The sequence below is a fragment of the Odontesthes bonariensis genome, chromosome 3, assembly GCF_027942865.1.
Source record: "Odontesthes bonariensis isolate fOdoBon6 chromosome 3, fOdoBon6.hap1, whole genome shotgun sequence".
NCBI classification, from domain to species: Eukaryota; Metazoa; Chordata; class Actinopteri; order Atheriniformes; family Atherinopsidae; genus Odontesthes; species Odontesthes bonariensis.
This window is the reverse complement of record NC_134508.1, coordinates 2,465,202-2,484,099: the sequence shown is the minus strand read 5'-3', so window position 1 is coordinate 2,484,099 and position 18,898 is coordinate 2,465,202. Positions and strand designations below refer to the sequence as shown.

The window sequence follows — 18,898 nt, the reverse complement described above, 5'->3', positions numbered from 1 at the left end:
CACACTTTAATGCGTCTTTAAGCCATCCTATTAAACCAAAAACCGCGTTTTCAGGAAGTTTAAAAATACTTTTCTCACGTTATTGATTACCTTATTAATTAAACAATCTATGATACATCACCTGATAACTACTTTCCTTTTCTGTGCCCTCAGCTTGGAGATTTCTGTTTAATTTCTTAAAGACTACAGGACTTTTTGAAAGGATTTATTTTTTTTTATTTTTTATTTAGTGAAATGCTTATTTATTTGTCTATTTTTTTTTTTTTTATCACTCCTTCGTCGACGCTCCACACCCGCACCAGAGCTTTTTATAGTCGTTTATAGACGGTTTATAGACGCACATACATAATTGTACCGTTGGTGGCGGTAATGCAACATTACGGATGCTAACCGCCAATAAATTACAAGAAGAAGAAGAAGAAGAAGAACATCACCTGATCGCGCTGTGTTTTGATCTCACCGTACCAAGATCTCGCGATAACACCGTTCCTTAGTGGTCGCCATTTAAAACGACGACCCGGCTGACGTGCGAAGCCCAGAAAACTTCTTCCGTGAACAGGACAGAACCGACTGTAAGCAGATTCTCCTCTTCCGAGCCGCTTGTGAGGTAAAACTCCACTTTTGTAACTGCTGTGGAACCGATCGGCCGAGCAAAGTTCCGTTTGGAGCGGGAAAAACGTTGAGGCCTGGTGGGCTAGCTGTTAGCTGCTAGCTGCGGAGGCCCGGGGCTTCTCATCCGCCTGAGAGCGCGCTCAACCCGGACACGCGGTCACTGTGACGCCGAGGCTCCAGACCCAGAACTCCGAAGTGTTCTGTAGTGTGAGCGATTTTAGGATCTGGTCTTTAGGGGTGCCCAACCCCCATTGTTCACAGAGGCACATTATTTCTCACAAATTGAGGTAAACTAGTACATTTATAAATTTTGGAGCCGTATTAGTTTTGCTTTGAGTAGTGTTTTCCCCTACAACATTCAATTTTGACCTCTTCATTTCAAAAGACTGTGGCTCGACAGGGATAACAGAGAGCCTGAGACAAATATTGAAGATAATTCAACATTTATTTTGGGAGTAAAGAGTTAAAACAGAAACAAATGCTAGAAAATAAATCAAATGGTCACTAAAATAATGAATCCTTGAGCAAAAAAAAAAACCCCACACTTTGTAATCACCCAAGGCTAATAATATCAAGAATGCCTTTTGAAATTAAATAAATAAATAAAACACACAAAAATTAATAAATTAAATAAATAAATAAATATGTGCCGACCAATCAGACGAGATGTAGTTGATAAGTGGACTGCTCACAAACCTCATTTTGAAGCAGGGTTGCCAGATTGGCCAGTCGCACCAAAGTATTGCGCAGGGGCAGAGCAAGTTTTTTGCATAATATAATATTTTATAAATGTGCTGAGCCAGGGGGTGCCGAGCTATCTCACGGTGGTGCCTTGGCACCACTAAAAATACCTTAGCCTCGCCCCTGCTGGCCGCTGTTAGACATCCACAGGCGGCCGCTGTTAAACATCCGCAGGTGGCAGCTGTTAGACATCCACAGGCGGCCGCTGTTAGACATCCGCAGGCGGCCGCTGTTAAACATCCGCAGGTGGCAGCTGTTAGACATCCGCAGGCGGCCGCTGTTAAACATCCGCAGGTGGCAGCTGTTAGACATCCACAGGTGGCCGCTGTTAGACATCCACAGGTGGCCGCTGTTAAGCATCCACAGGTGGCCGCTGTTAGACATCCACAGGTGGCAGCTGTTAGACATCCACAGGCGGCCGCTGTTAGACATCCACAGGCGGCAGCTGTTAGACATCCACAGGTGGCAGCTGTTAGACATCCACAGGCGGCAGCTGTTAGACATCCACAGGCGGCAGCTGTTAGACATCCACAGGCGGCAGCTGTTAGACATCCACAGGCGGCCGCTGTTAGACATCCACAGGTGGCAGCTGTTAGACATCCACAGGCGGCAGCTGTTAGACATCCACAGGTGGCCGCTGTTAAGCATCCACAGGTGGCAGCTGTTAAACATCCACAGGCGGCAGCTGTTAGACATCCACAGGAGGCAGCTGTTAGACATCCACAGGTGGCAGCTGTTAGACATCCACAGGCGGCAGCTGTTAGACATCCACAGGTGGCCGCTGTTAAACATCCACAGGCGGCCGCTGTTAGACATCCACAGGTGGCAGCTGTTAGACATCCACAGGCGGCAGCTGTTAGACATCCACAGGTGGCCGCTGTTAGACATCCACAGGTGGCAGCTGTTAGACATCCACAGGTGGCAGCTGTTAGACATCCACAGGTGGCAGCTGTTAGACATCCACAGGTGGCAGCTGTTAGACATCCACAGGCGGCAGCTGTTAAACATCCACAGGCGGCAGCTGTTAGACATCCACAGGCGGCAGCTGTTAGACATCCACAGGTGGCAGCTGTTAGACATCCACAGGCGGCAGCTGTTAGACATCCACAGGTGGCCGCTGTTAAACATCCACAGGCGGCCGCTGTTAGACATCCACAGGTGGCAGCTGTTAAACATCCACAGGCGGCCGCTGTTAAACATCCACAGGTGGCAGCTGTTAGACATCCACAGTGGCCGGTACCTGCTAACTGTTTACTGTCTTGTATAAAGGTTTATCAGAAACTCTGACACCTCTCTTTATATGTGCAGAACCATGGCGGATGACCTGGACATCGAGGCGATGCTGGATGCTCCGTACAGGAAGGTGAATGTTGTTTTCTTCTCCGTATACCTCAGACTGTCAGCTGGACTCTGCTGCTCCTCACTCAGCTGAACTGGACCTGCAGAACCGTGAAAAGGTTCTCCAGCAGGGCTCGTTAGGCCACGTTTGTTTTGTGGTCTGAGCTCCTTTATTCTCCTTACACAGCCTGAACCCTCTGAGACGAGCTTTCTGTCATTTCCATAAGGAGTCTTCAGGAATAGTTCCCCAGGCTTCTTGAAGGACATCCCAAAGCTCTTCTTTGGATGTCGGCTGCCCTTCTGATTTTTGGAGTTATTTACCTCTTAAATTAAAATAAAGGTAGGCAGAACAGACTGAGGCTGTGTTCGAAACCGCATACTACTCCTACTTCTCCTACTAACTTTTTGAGTTGGTATACGAGTTTGAGTAAGCGAAAAGTTCCCGGATGCATACTAGATTCTCCTAAATGTTGGGTATGCATCATGAGGTTACTACTCATACTCAAACTACCCAAGATGCAACGTAACGTGACGTCGCCGATCGTCATTTCCTGTCAAAACGGCAGTTTCAAGCTAGCTACAACGAGGGTCGGTTCACTTCCTGTTTTCAAAACAAAAGCACCAATTGTATGGTAATGGCTTTCCCTATGATAAAAGGCAACGGGTATTTTATTTTGTGAAAATAACCGGAAGTGCGTTGCTCACTGCGGCTAGCTTTAGTAGCGCCGAATTCGTGGGAACAAAATTGTAAACAGCCGGTATTTTGTCAGGTTTTCAACACGTTGGGGATCTAAACGACTACTTTCTCATCTGAAACTGTTTCAAATGTTGCTAAAGTTTACAGAGTTTAGAGCTTAAGAGAAATCAGCTTCAGGCCGGCTGATTTCGGCTCGGGCAGGAGCGAAATGCATTGTGGGTAAACGCTCTGCATACTGTCTGATCGATGAGTATGTAGTATGCGGTTTCGATACTACAAGTCATCAGTATATTAATGCACTTTCTACACAAACTGATTAGTTGTGTTCAGAAATTAAACTAAATTCTCAGTAACTTGAAAAATAGTAAGAAAATCAATAAGATATATTTTTAGGGGTGGGCGAAAAAAATCGATTCAGGTACATATCGCGATTTATTTATTTATTTTTTATTTATTTATTTATTTATTTTTGTGATGATTTTAAAAATCGATTTTTCTCCCCGGAATCGATTATATTACATCAGATCCATGTCCAGAAAAACTTAATCAATTCATTACATTAAGTTATGATAAAACTAGCCCACATCTGTGCCGTGTAGACATTTCAATTAATTCTGTAACTGTAAACTTTAAAAAAATGCTGTACATGTTAAGTGCCTCTTTTTTGCCTCAGTTGAAATAAATGTCAGCTGCTGGACTGACTGACACAGTGTGATGTGCATTGTTTATGGGAACGACATTCATTCTAGAAGTTTGATTCAACTTGTTTGTTTCTTTTTTTTTTTTTTTTTTTCCAAAGATTTCTTTATTGGTTTTTCAAAGGTAAATACAAAGGTTTATGATCTTTTCATGTGATGTATGTCCAGAGCCCAACAAGTAAGGCAATTTGAGTGGCTGACATTAGGAATGATACCACACATTGGTTATAAAAACAACAAAGAACAAACCAGACCCCCCCCGCCCCCCAACCATATACAGTACACCATTTAACACAAACTAAACAGAAACATAACATGGACAAATAAATTATAAAAGTAATAATAACAACAACAATAATACCAAAACTTAAATTACAAGATAAAAACATACCTACACAATACACAAAGCCTGCAACCTTAGAAAAAGTTACCACAGTAATCCATTTCCTGTAACACATGCACACAGTTGTAGTCTGTCACAGAGGGGAGGTTCAACTCGTCAATGTTCTCAGACAAATATCCCCATGTTTTTGTGAACTTGCGGGCACAGAACTTGTTTGTTTCTTAAGAAGGAAAAGAAAATTGCAATTACTGATTATATCGAATCGCAATTATCAAGAATCGTGATACAATCGAATCGTGACCAAAGCATATCGTCCCACCCCTAATATATTTTCTAGTGTCTTAAAGTGACATCATGAGTGAAAACACTGATCAGAACCCAGAAATAATCAGGTAGGAAGCACAAAAGAAGGTCCCAGGTGTGTGTTCAGGTGTTTGCTCAGGTGTGTGGCAGCAGCAGAGTCGGGCTGACACATGATGATGATGATGATGATGATGGTGGTGGTGGTGGTGGCTCAGCATCTTCAGACTGTCATGAATAAACGAACATCTATCTCTCTTTGTAGACTTGCCTAACGATTTCTCACCTCTACTCCCCTGAATGCCACTGTGATCAGACACCAAGGTAGTAAAAAGCCCCATCATGCTTTGCTGTTCTGTGGTCCCCATGGCAACATGACTGGGTCCCCGGGTCACCCTAAACTACCCCCCCACCCCATCCCCCTCCACCCCCTTTTTTTGAGGAAGAGCAGAGGATTCTGGGAGTTGGTTAGTCAGAGAGATTGCTGGTTAATCACCTGACTCGGGCCCGGTGGGATCAGATTCCGGTCCCATCTGATTGGCTCTGATCCGAGGTCGGCCCACAGAGCAGGTTGGAGTGGGCGGGGCTTACCACTAGGTGCACAGAGCGTGTTGAGGCCGCTCTCTGGCTTCAGAGACGAGGACGGAGTGAGACGTCCCGTCTGTTTGAGCAGCTCTGCAGGAAGCGCCAGGCTGGGACAGGTTTAGTATGGAGGGCTCACCCTGGTTCTGGTTCTGGTTCTGGTTCTGGTCTGAGTGAGCGGCTGAGACTCCTGCCTCCTTCAGATGAGCCCCAGGAACTGAAGGACCGGACCCCCCCATTAAAAAAAGAGACTGACGTGTGACCCCACCCCTCACAGACAGAGAGACTGACCTCTGACCCCCCACAGAACAGCCTTTAAATGAATGTTCTTTAACTGTTCGTGTTCTCTCTGCCCGCCCCTCCCCCGCCCCCTGAATGTTCCGTCCGCCTCCTCACGCTGTTCTCTGTCGACCTGCTTAGGAGGACGCCAAGACCCTGAGCCCCAACGGGCAGGACGAGCGCACCAAGAGGTAACACCTGTCTGTCTCACCTGTCTAATCTGTCTCTGGCTCACCTGTCTGTGTCTCACCTGTCTCTGTGTCTCACCTGTCTCACCTGTCTCTGTGACTCACCTGTCTCTGTGTCTCACCTGTCTCTGTGTCTCACCTGTCTCTGTGACTCACCTGTCTCTGTCTCACCTGTCTCTGTGGCTCACCTGTCTCTGGCTCACCTGTCTCTGTGACTCACCTGTCTCTGTCTCACCTGTCTCTGTGTCTCACCTGTCTCTGTGACTCACCTGTCTCTGTGACTCACCTGTCTCTGGGACTCACCTGTCTCTGTGACTCACCTGTCTCTGGCTCACCTGTCTCTGTGTCTCACCTGTCTCTGTGTCTCACCTGTCTCTGTGTCTCACCTGTCACTGTGTCTCACCTGTCACTGTGTCTCACGTGTCTCTGTGTCTCACCTGTCTCTGGCTCACCTGTCTCTGTGTCTCACCTGTCTCTGTGTCTCACCTGTCTCTGGCTCACCTGTCTCTGTGTCTCACCTGTCTCTGTGTCTCACCTGTCTCTGGCTCACCTGTCTCAGTGTCTCACCTGTCTCTGTGTCTCACCTGTCTCTGGCTCACCTGTCTGTGTCTCACCTGTCTCTGGCGCTCACCTGTCTGTGTCTCACCTGTTTCTGGCTCACCTGTCTGTGTCTCACCTGTCTCTGTGTCTCACCTGTCTCTGGCTCACCTGTCTCTGGCTCACCTGTCTGTGTCTCACGTGTCTCTGTGTCTCACCTGTCTCTGTCTCACCTGTCTCTGTGTCTCGCCTGTCTCTGGCTCACCTGTCTCTGGCTCACCTGTTTCTGGCTCACCTGTCTGTGTCTCACCTGTCTCTGTGTCTCACCTGTCTCTGGCTCACCTGTCTCTGGCTCACCTGTCTCTGGCTCACCTGTCTCTGTGGCTCACCTGTCTCTGGCTCACCTGTCTCTGGCTCACCTGTCTCTGGCTCACCTGTCTCTGTGTCTCACATGTCTCTGGCTCACCTGTCTCTGGCTCACCTGTCTCTGTGTCTCACCTGTCTCTGTGTCTCACCTGTCTCTGGCTCACCTGTCTCTGTGTCTCACCTGTCTCTGTCTCACCTGTCTCTGTGTCTCACCTGTCTCTGGCTCACCTGTCTCTGGCTCACCTGTCTCTGTGTCTCACCTGTCTCTGTCTCACCTGTCTCTGTCTCACCTGTCTCTGTCTCACCTGTCTCTGTGACTCACCTGTCTCTGGCTCACCTGTCTCTGACTCACCTGTCTCTGTGTCTCACCTGTCTCTGTGACTCACCTGTCTCTGGCTCACCTGTCTCTGGCTCACCTGTCTCTGTGTCTCACCTGTCTCTGTGTCTCACCTGTCTCTGGCTCACCTGTCTCTGTGTCTCACCTGTCTCTGTGTCTCACCTGTCTCTGTGACTCACCTGTCTCTGGCTCACCTGTCTCTGTGTCTCACATGTCTCTGGCTCACCTGTCTCTGGCTCACCTGTCTCTGTGTCTCACCTGTCTCTGTGTCTCACCTGTCTCTGTGTCTCACCTGTCTCTGGCTCACCTGTCTCTGTGTCTCACCTGTCTCTGTCTCACCTGTCTCTGTGTCTCACCTGTCTCTGGCTCACCTGTCTCTGGCTCACCTGTCTCTGTGTCTCACCTGTCTCTGTCTCACCTGTCTCTGTCTCACCTGTCTCTGTGACTCACCTGTCTCTGGCTCACCTGTCTCTGACTCACCTGTCTCTGTGTCTCACCTGTCTCTGTGACTCACCTGTCTCTGGCTCACCTGTCTCTGGCTCACCTGTCTCTGTGTCTCACCTGTCTCTGTGTCTCACCTGTCTCTGGCTCACCTGTCTCTGTGTCTCACCTGTCTCTGTGTCTCACCTGTCTCTGTGACTCACCTGTCTCTGGCTCACCTGTCTCTGGCTCACCTGTCTCTGTGTCTCACCTGTCTCTGTGACTCACCTGTCTCTGGCTCACCTGTCTCTGGCTCACCTGTCTCTGTGTCTCACCTGTCTCTGTGTCTCACCTGTCTCTGGCTCACCTGTCTCTGTGTCTCACCTGTCTCTGTGTCTCACCTGTCTCTGTGTCTCACCTGTCTCTGGCTCACCTGTCTCTGGCTCACCTGTCTCTGTGGCTCACCTGTCTCTGGCTCACCTGTCTCTGGCTCACCTGTCTCTGGCTCACCTGTCTCTGTGTCTCACATGTCTCTGGCTCACCTGTCTCTGTGTCTCACCTGTCTCTGTGTCTCACCTGTCTCTGGCTCACCTGTCTCTGTGTCTCACCTGTCTCTGTCTCACCTGTCTCTGTGTCTCACCTGTCTCTGGCTCACCTGTCTCTGTGTCTCACCTGTCTCTGTGTCTCACCTGTCTCTGTGTCTCACCTGTCTCTGGCTCACCTGTCTCTGGCTCACCTGTCTCTGTGTCTCACCTGTCTCTGTGTCTCACCTGTCTCTGGCTCACCTGTCTCTGGCTCACCTGTCTCTGTGTCTCACCTGTCTCTGTGTCTCACCTGTCTCTGGCTCACCTGTCTCTGGCTCACCTGTCTCTGTGTCTCACCTGTCTCTGTGTCTCACCTGTCTCTGGCTCACCTGTCTCTGTGGCTCACCTGTCTCTGGCTCACCTGTCTCTGTGTCTCACCTGTCTCTGGCTCACCTGTCTCTGTGGCTCACCTGTCTCTGTGTCTCACCTGTCTCTGTGTCTCACCTGTCTCTGTGTCTCACCTGTCTCTGGCTCACCTGTCTCTGGCTCACCTGTCTCTGTGTCTCACCTGTCTCTGGCTCACCTGTCTCTGGCTCTCACCTGTCTCTGGCTCACCTGTCTCTGTGGCTCACCTGTCTCTGTGGCTCACCTGTCTCTGGCTCACCTGTCTCTGTGTCTCACCTGTCTCTGTGGCTCACCTGTCTCTGGCTCACCTGTCTCTGTGGCTCACCTGTCTCTGTGTCTCACCTGTCTCTGTGTCTCACCTGTCTCTGGCTTACCTGTCTCTGGCTCACCTGTTTCTGGCTCACCTGTCTCTGGCTCACCTGTCTCTGTGTCTCACCTGTCTCTGGCTCACCTGTCTCTGGTTCACCTGTCTCTGGCTCACCTGTCTCTGTGTCTCACCTGTCTCTGGCTCACCTGTCTCTGTGTCTCACCTGTCTCTGGCTCACCTGTCTCTGTGTCTCACCTGTCTCTAGCTCACCTGTCTCTGGCTCACCTGTCTCTGACTCACCTGTCTCTGTGTCTCACCTGTCTCTGTGTCTCACCTGTCTCTGTGTCTCACCTGTCTCTGGCTCACCTGTCTCTGTGTCTCACCTGTCTCTGTGTCTCACCTGTCTCTGTGGCTCACCTGTCTCTGGCTCACCTGTCTCTGGCTCACCTGTCTCTGTGTCTCACCTGTCTCTGTGGCTCACCTGTCTCTGGCTCACCTGTCTCTGTGTCTCACCTGTCTCTGTGTCTCACCTGTCTCTGGCTCACCTGTCTCTGGCTCACCTGTCTCTGGCTCACCTGTCTCTGTGGCTCACCTGTCTCTGTGGCTCACCTGTCTCTGTGTCTCACCTGTTTCTGTGTCTCACCTGTCTCTGGCTCACCTGTCTCTTGCTCACCTGTCTCTTGCTCACCTGTCTCTGGCTCACCTGTCTCTGGCTCACCTGTCTGTCCACCTCCATCTTCAGCCCAAAGGCTCAGGTGTTGGTCAGTGCCCCAGGTGGCTCCAGCTGAGGACACTTTTTTCTTGAAGCTGATTGGCTTTCTCCCGTGTGACAGGAAGAGGCAGAGCCGCGACAAAAAGCGCAGCCGCAGCCGGGAGCACAAGAGGAGCCGGAGTCAGGAGCGCAAACGCAGCCGCAGCCGAGAGAAGCGAAGGAGTCGCAGCCGAGAGCGCCACCACAGCCGAGAGCGCGGGGGCCGCTACAAGGACCACCACAAGCAGTGAGTCCACTTCCTGTTGGCCACAGCAAGAGCTCGCCGTGAGCGGCGGCTGCAGAATGTAACGGGAACACAAGGGGGCGGTGTTGAGTTCTGGTTTTCAAAGCAAAAGGGGAACATTAGAAAGAAAAGAAGAAGAAGAAGAGGTGAGCAATCTGAAGCTGACGGTCTGTTTATCTTCCAGCCGCCGCTGGTCCCGGAGCAAGAGTCCCGTCAGGCAGGAGAAGACTCCGATCAGGTGAGGCTGCCGGGTCTGAGCGCATCACGGTCCTCTGAGCGCATCGCGGTCCTCTGAGCGCATCACAGTCCTCTGAGCGCATCGCGGTCCTCTGAGCGCATCACAGTCCTCTGAGCGCATCGCGGTCCTCTGAGCGCATCACAGTCCTCTGAGCGCATCACAGTCCTCTGAGTCTGCGCTTGCTGCTGACACCCTGTTGTTGTTGTTTTGCAGGCTGCCCATAGACAACCTGACTCCAGAGGAGCGAGATGCTCGCACGGTGTTCTGCATGCAGCTGGCGGCCCGAATCCGACCCCGAGACCTGGAGGATTTTTTCTCTGCAGTGGGGAAGGTACGCCCGTTTGTTCCCACCTCTGCAGGGTCACCTGACCAGGAAGTCGGCTAACGCTTTCACAGTAAAATCTTAGGCTGTGTTCGAAAACGCATACTACTCCTACTACTCCTACTAACTTTTTGAGTTGGTATGCAAGTTTGAGTAAGCAGAAGTTCCCGGATGCATACTAGATTCTCTGAAATGTTGGGTATGCATCATGAGGTTACTACTCATACTCAAACTACCCAAGATGCAACGTAACGTGACGTCGCCGATCGTCATTTCCTGTCAAAACGGCAGTTTCAAGCTAGCTACAACGAGGGTAGGTTCACTTCCTGTTTTCAAAACAAAAGCACCAATTGTATGGTAATGGCTTTCCCTATGATAAAAGGCAACGGGTATTTTATTTTGTGAAAATAACCGGAAGTGCGTTGCTCACTGCGGCTAGCTTTAGTAGCGCCGAATTCGTGGGAACAAAATGGTAAACAGCCGGTATTTTGTCAGGTTTTCAACACGTTGGGGATCTAAACGACTACTTTCTCACCTGAAAATGTTTCAAATGTTGCTAAAGTTTACAGAGTTTAGAGCTTAAGGGAAATCAGCTTCAGGCCGGCTGATTTCAGATCGGGCAGGAGCGAAATGCATTGTGGGTAAACGCTCTGCATACTGTCTGATCGATCAGTATGTAGTATGCAGTTTCGAACACAGTCCTTATGTCCATGTTGAGGCTCAGCTAATCATCGCTGTTAGTGCTCTGATTACTCCCAATAACTCCAGTGATCCCCTGGTTCTGGGTGTCATGCTCATGATGACCGATGATGAGCTCTGCTGCTGCGTTCACTTGCACTGTTTTGGGTGGTTGGTTGCCGTGGTGACAGCCGCTGTGCTCCTTCCGCAGGTTCGGGACGTGAGGATGATCTCCGACAGGAACTCTCGCAGATCGAAGGGAATCGCCTACATTGAGTTTGTGGAGGCCAGCTCGGTCCCTCTGGCCATCGGACTGACGGGCCAAAGGCTGCTGGGAGTTCCCATCATCGTTCAGGCCTCCCAGGTACGTCCCGCTCGTGTTCAGCACCTTTAAACTCATGGCGTGTTTGGGCCACTGGGCTGAGCTGCAGGAGCGGCTCGTTAAGAAGGAAGTGGCGGTTTCTCTCTGAGGCCGTGATGACATCACACGGTGGAAACATCCAGATTAGGGCTGTAGCGATACACTAATCTCACGATACGATTCAATACATTTCGATACGATATGATTCGATACATTTGGATGCGTTTTGATACACTTCGATGCGTTTTGATACACTTCGATGCGTTTTGATACACTTCGATGCGTTTTGATACACTTCGATATGATTCGATACATTTGGATGCGTTTTGATACATTTGGATGCGTTTTGATACACTTCGATATGATTCGATACACTTACATAATTTTCTGGGTGAAAAAGGGACAGTGTGATTTGACATGAATCGTCGCTGATTGGACCGGTGGTCCGACCTTTGAACCGGAAGGACAACACCGCCAGACAAACAGAAACAAACGAACATGTCACAAACGTGAGAGCTGTGCACTTTATAACAACATTTTTATCAACTAATTTATCACTGTTTTGTAGAATGTGAGCCCCCCTGGCATTGTGTTGTATTACCTTAATGTTCTGTGTTTTCACTCATTGGAACGTCTGACTTTCAATACAGTTTGCTTTAAAAAAAAAAAAAATAGGTTTAATTTAAATTGAAAAAAAAATTATATATATATATATATATATATATATATATATATATATATATATAAAATAAAATAAAAAAAAATTTAAAATTATCGATCGCAGTATCAATAAAATTGCTCAGCCCTAATCCAGACTAACTAAATTCGGACCAGACTCAGAGTTTCTCCATCGCGCTCTGCCTCATGTTTTATTTTGGTTCCGTTTCCGGGTTTAACTGAGCTAGTGTCACCTGACCCCATCTCTTGCACTCTGATTGGCTGTAATTACCTCGCTGATGGCTCGCTCACAGCTCCGTCTGCTCCAGAAAGTGCAAGATATTCAGTCGTGGCGGCGAGCAGATCACGTCTTAGAGCTTTCACACACGGCGATCGATGGCGCCATTTGAACCGCCTCAGACTTACCAGTTTGTTTGTTTTTTTAGGGCTGGGCAACGATTAAAATGTTTAATCTAATTAATCACAGGATTTCCCTGATTAATCTCGATTAATCGCATTTGTACGCAGAATCCAAAAATGAATCCAAAAGTAGCGTATAGCTTTTAGCATTTAGCTTTATTTTAAATGTGCTGCCATATGAATGAAAGTGCCATAACATTTGTTGTGCAAACACACTTTTAACATCAGCATCTTTCTGTAGTTTTTATGTAGAAGTCTCGCTCCACTGTCTGTTTCCTTGAATGACTTGCTGCTATCAGTTGTGTGTTTTGCCTTTAAGTGATATTTTAGACTGGAACTACTACGCTGAGAAGACAATTCAACTTGGCAGTGTTTACAGATGACTTTGGTTCTGTCGACTCCGCCGTCTGGAAGAACTTTAAAATGAAAATGGCCGGGTAAAAGTTCCGTACCCTTCTCCATGTTTGGTGGATCCGCCGATTACTTTCTTTTCCTGTTCCACAGCAGACAGCAGCAGACTTTTACAAAATAAAAGCCTGTGAGCAGCAGACTTTTACAAAATAAAAGCCTGTGAGCAACAGACTTTTACAAAATAAAAGCCTGAGAGCAACAGACTTTTACAAAATAAAAGCCTGAGAGCAACAGACTTTTACAATAAGAAAATAAATAATAAAACCTGCGCTAATGCGCGATAAAATATTTATCGCCGTTAAATAATTAACGAGTTGACTTGCCCAGCCCTAGTTTTTTTTGTTTTTTTTTTGCGACCTCCAACGTTTTGGTGTGAAAATATTCAATATTTAAGCCACTGTTGTGCGTGTTTCCGTGCAGGCAGAGAAGAACAGAGCGGCGGCTGCAGCTGCAGCAGCCAACAACCTGCAGAAGGGATCAGCAGGACCAATGAGGCTGTACGTCGGCTCGCTGCACTTCAACATCACAGAGGAGATGCTGCGAGGAATCTTTGAGCCGTTTGGACGGGTGAGGCACATTCACGATTGGTTACTGATAGAAAGGAAGTGCCGTTATTTGGGTGACATATCATTGTGCAGGAGACTCGGAGCTTTCCAACGACACCGGTCATGACAGACTTCAGTAAACAGACGAAGCTCGGCATGGCGCGTTGGAATGCTAACTTTTTGGTAAATTCTGGCGAAAAGGACTGCTAAGTAAGCAAAATGTCATAAAATAAACATTTTAATTTATGTTTTCAACATTTTCTTTATGGCAGGTTGAAAGAAAAACATATTGAAGGAGTAGACTGGCCCGAAATCTCAAAATTGAACCACTCCATGAAAAATCACTGTTTTTGCCTGCCGGGTCTCGCCTTAAAAAAAAAAAAAATTAAATAATAATAAATTTAAAAAATCGATACGTGCGGCTGATAAATCGATACTTTATCGGGAAACGAAATATCGATATATTATATATATCTATACATATATATAATATATCCCGGGCTCTAAATTAACTTTTTTGATCACCAGCCAATGTGGCTAGTAAGTTTCTGAAGTTACCAGCCAATCAGAATTTCCACCAGCCACATATTTTTCCGTGCAAAAAAGACAGATGAGAGCCACTGAATTCATTTGATCAAGAAACATGTAAATAATAGTTAATCCACTTACTCGCACATCCATGCGAAGTCAGTGACAGGCCTTCCTTTTTTCCCCGATGGCGTGGGCATTGCGAAAAAGTAACTCCATCTTCTCAAACTCGGACGTCTTCATTGAGGCCAGGCTCCCTCCAGCGTCGCTCTCTTCGATACGACACGTTTTGGCGGTTTTCGTCCTCAGGCTCTCCTGATGACTTCGGGCGCTCTCATGATCCTTTACCGCCTCTACTTTGAAATTATTAGTTCCTGCCAAGAAATGATTCGTTTTGTGTTTTTCTTTAGCATACGTTCGGCAACCCTGACAGAACATTACGTTGTTTTCGTGATTATACACGAGCCACTCACGACCAGTTAAACATTTACAGTTACATTTCCTTTTATTTTGTTTTGTGAGGTTCAATATCATCCTCCTCCCTTCCTTTGGCAGGCAAATCTTTTCTCTTCACGGCCGGCTGTCCCAACCATCGCCACATTTTGTTTGTGTTTGCGTCTGTATTTGTATTTGTACCGGCGTCTATCGTATTTCCAAACCAAGAGTGACCCATGCCCGCTCCCCTCGTACGGCCGCCTCGGCGGATGCGTTCCCATAGAAACTGCGGTCGCGCATCCCGCGCATAGACTGTATATAATAATTTTGCGTCCCGCGAAATAGATGGTAAAGTTCCTCATTTATCATCGGCCAAGCCGGTTAGTGAGTTTTTTTTTTTTTTAATACACACCAAAAATAACTTTCACCCGCATTTGGCGGGTGTTAATTTAGAGCCCTGAATCTATCTATCTATCTATCTATCTATCTTATCTATCTTATCTATCTTATCTATCTATCTAATCTATCTATCTATGCTCTGACGGCTTGTTTTTGTGTGCGTCTTTCAGATTGAAAGCATCCAGCTGATGATGGACAGCGACTCTGGGCGCTCCAAAGGCTACGGCTTCATCACAGTGAGTGCCGCATCATCACAGTCACCAATCCCTCTGATTGGCTCACAGTCAGCTGTCACATGTGTGGTTGATGTCAGTTCGCAGACGCTGAGTGTGCTAAGAAGGCCCTGGAGCAGCTGAACGGCTTCGAGCTGGCCGGGCAGCCCATGAAGGTGGGTCACGTGACGGAGCGGACCGACCCCTCCATGGCGTCGTCCTTCCTGGACAACGACGAGCTGGAACGCACCGGCATCGACCTGGGAACCACGGGCCGCCTGCAGCTGATGGCCCGGCTGGCTGAGGGTGAGGCCACGCCCCCCCCGTCGCTCACGGCTCATGTCCGTGTGGTCGTCCATCACCTGTAACCTCTCGTGTGTGTGTGTGTGCAGGTACCGGTCTGCAGATGCCTCCTGCTGCTCAGCAGGCGCTACAGATGAGCGGCGCCATCGCCATCGGAGCCATGGCAGCCGTGTCAGGTAACACGCATCATCATCATCATCAGCTGTGAAAAGGCTGATGTTAGAGGACAGACATGATGACCCCTCATACCTGTCAGGGTTTAACCTGACATGGTCTGCCATACTTTTTATTTGTCCCTAAGAAGCAATAATCAGAGGGTCTGCTCTGCCTGGAAACATGGGGGAAAAAAAATGTGGCCATTTTAGTGTATGTACCCTTAATTTTTTGATAGAAAATGTTGGAAAATTACAATTTTCCACAAATCCTCAGTGGGTTGGGTAAGCTGTCAATAAATGCTGACAACATCCAATGAAATTCTAACTCTTAAAATACATTTCTACATGATTTTGGCTCAATTTAATGCAGAGAAATCAGTTGTTGGTTTTTTTTTTTTTTTTTATATTTTCATCTTTACTTCATTGGCAATCAATTATTCCCCCAAATTATGACATTAGTCAATATGCCATTCTGGTCACCAAACAATATACTCATTCCACAGAAGAAATAGGAAAAATCCAACCAAAACCATTGGATCTGTGATGATTTCACTGCTCGGCCTCGTTGGCGATCAACAGGCTCAGAACCTCAATAGAATTTTAGCTTATTCTCAAAATTCCGAAAGACAGACTGGATATTTTAGCATCGTGGCACACTGAGTTTGAAACAACCAACCGACGTTCACCAAGAGACACCAACAGTTTATCAGGTGCACGTCAGCTGACCTCTTGTCCTGTCTGTGTTCCAGCCGCCATGAATCCGGGTCTCAACATGAGCTCCGGAGCTCTGACCCTCCCGTCTCAGCCGATCGCCACTCACTGCTTCCAGCTGTCCAACATGTTCAACCCCAAAAGGTGAGCACTCACCTGTGTGTGTGTGTGTGTGTGTGTGTGTGTGTGTGTGTTCTGATGTGCGAGTCCAGTTTCAGGTGGAAGATGAAGGTGGACAGAAAAACAACAGAATTCTGATGCTGCACAGGTGCACTGGGACAAGGACCCTGGTCCAGTTAGATGGGCGAGTGAAGCCCGTCCTTAAGGGGTTGGACAGGGGCTGTGTTCGAAACCGCATACGACATACTACATGGTACATACTACATACTCATCGATCAGAGAGTATGCAGAGCGTTTACCCACAATGCATTTCGCTCCTGCCCGAGCCGAAATCAGCCGGCCTGAAGCTGATTTCTCTTAAGCTCTAAACTCTGTAAACTTTAGCAACATTTGAAACATTTTTAGGAGAGAAAGTAGTCGTTTAGATCCCCAACGTGTTGAAAACCTGACAAAATACCGGCCGTTTACAATTTTGTTCCCATGAATTCGGCGCTACTAAAGCTAGCCGCAGTGAGCAACGCACTTCCGGTTATTTTCACAAAATAAAATACCCGTTGCCTTTTATCATAGGGAAAGCCATTAGGATACAATTGGTGCTTTTGTTTTGAAAACAGGAAGTGAACCTACCCTCGTTGTAGCTAGCTTGAAACTGCCGTTTTGACAGGAAATGACGATCGGCGACTAGGGATGGGCATAATTAATCGATTAATCGATGATTGATCATTAAGAATTTGGTCGACGAAATTCACTTTGTTCGACGAACCGAATGTTTTTTTTTTTGTTTTTTTTTTCAAATTGTTACATGCGAGCTTCCGTACGTCATCGCCTAGTTCTTATCATGAAGAGGTCGCGGCGAAGTGTGGCGTGGGAACATTTTCGTTTAGAAAATGACATAGTGCACTGCAATCACTGCAATGCATATTACAAATACAATTCATCGACTACTACAATGATGTATCACTTAAACAATGCGCATCCAAGCCTTGTGATAGACGGTGGTGGTTCATCTTTATCTCAGCCTAGCATTGACTCGGTGTTAGCACAGAGCAGAAGGAGCTGCAGCGCACATCGAGCAGAGAAGATCACCGAACTGATGGCGAAGATGATTGAAACTGACATGCTCCCCATCAGTGCCGTGGAGGGCAAAGGTTTTCAGGACTTAGTACAGTTTCTGGAACCCGAATACACCATGCCGTCAAGACGCACCGTGACGAGGCGGATCGAAACTCATTACAAACAGCGGACGCAGGAGCTGGCTAGTAAGTTGACATGGGCCTAGTTATGCTATTTTTTAATATAAAAATGTTAATGATTAATCGATTATTAATCATTAATTCTCCCGACGATCGACGAAGAAATTTTCATCGAATGCCCATCCCTATCGGCGACGTCACGTTACGTTGCATCTTGGGTAGTTTGAGTATGAGTAGTAACCTCATGATGCATACCCAACATTTCGGAGAATCTAGTATGCATCCGGGAACTTCTCGCTTACTCAAACTCGCATACTAACTCAGAAAGTTAGTAGGAGTAGTAGGAGTAGTATGCGGTTTCGAACACAGCCAGGGGTTGGACAGCGGTTGGACAGGGGTTGGACAGAGGTTGGACAGGGGTTGGACAGAGGTTGGACAGAGGTTGGACAGAGGTTGGACAGGGGTTGGACAGGGGTTGGACAGGGGTTGGACAGAGGTTGGACAGGGGTTGGACAGGGGTTGGACAGAGGTTGGACAGAGGTTGGACAGAGGTTGGACAGAGGTTGGACAGAATGTGTAACGGTGTTTCTTTGTTTCAGCGAGGACGCTCCCGGGTGGGAGGTGGATATCCAACATGACGTCATCGACGAGTGCAACAAACACGGAGGAGTCGTCCATATCTACGTGGATAAAAACTCAAATGAGGTACGCGTCCTCTGCTGATGACATCACACCCTGACAGAGCGGTGTGTAGTGAGACATCCTGTCAGCGCAGAGCATCTCTGACCTTTGCTCTCTTTCAGGGGAATGTTTACGTCAAGTGTCCGTCGATCCCGGCCGCTATGGCCGCCGTCAACGCCCTCCACGGAAGATTCTTTGGCGGTAAGTCTCGCTATCTGTCATGTGACTGCTGTGTTGTGTGCTGCGGACCAATCGGAGAGCAGCTGTGACTGTCTCACCTGTGTTTCAGGTAAAATGATCACGGCGGCATATGTCCCTCTGCCCACCTACCACAACCTGTTCCCAGAGTCCGCCACCGCCACACAGCTGGTGGCGCCGCCCCCACGACGGTGACTCAGCAGCAGCACTGCCCTGTGATTGGACATTGAACATTAGAGCCCACCCCTCATTTACATCCTCTCCTGCTATTGGTCGACAGTAGTCTGTTTTATTGTAGTTTTTCAGGTCTGCAGAGGGTCACCTGGTCATGTGACCCACACCCTTTACTTCCTGTTTTCTTCTTCTCATGATATTTTCTGGGCGGGGTCTCCACATGGCCCCACCCTCACCCCTGAATACTGTCCAATGATTGGCTCTGTGAGCTGTGAGGGGGGCAGGGCCATGAGCTGTGTCAGCTGATTGGTTGGTTTGTATTTAACTGTTTTTCTAAACCAGATTTGATTTTGTAAATTTATTGATTAAATTTATTTTCATGTCGGCTGCGTCTCCTTCCTTTCACAGAACGCTGCAACAAATGACAACAAATGTCATCTCAGGGCACTTCCATGTACTTTATATACATGGAGAGGTGCATCATGGGA

The 18,898-nt window shown here is 47.9% G+C and overlaps 1 protein-coding gene across 2 annotated transcripts; it reads left to right on the top strand.

Moving 5' to 3' along the window:
- Positions 1-478: 478 nt before the first annotated feature.
- On the top strand, positions 479-18,795 carry LOC142376647 (RNA-binding protein 39-like). 2 transcript variants are annotated; one of them, XM_075460088.1, is made up of 15 exons: positions 479-607; positions 2,662-2,716; positions 5,732-5,781; positions 9,508-9,672; positions 9,854-9,907; positions 10,121-10,238; positions 11,119-11,271; positions 13,177-13,323; positions 14,834-14,899; positions 14,977-15,181; positions 15,268-15,354; positions 16,083-16,188; positions 17,957-18,062; positions 18,161-18,239; positions 18,328-18,795. In XM_075460088.1, the coding sequence occupies exons 2-15, from the start codon at positions 2,666-2,668 to the stop codon at positions 18,429-18,431; spliced, it is 1,491 nt and encodes a 496-aa protein (XP_075316203.1). In that variant the 5' UTR covers positions 479-607; positions 2,662-2,665; the 3' UTR covers positions 18,432-18,795. The 2 variants fall into 2 exon arrangements, with proteins under 2 accessions (XP_075316203.1, XP_075316204.1); XM_075460089.1 differs by having other exon boundaries at positions 498-572.
- The last annotated feature ends 103 nt before the right edge of the window (positions 18,796-18,898 follow it).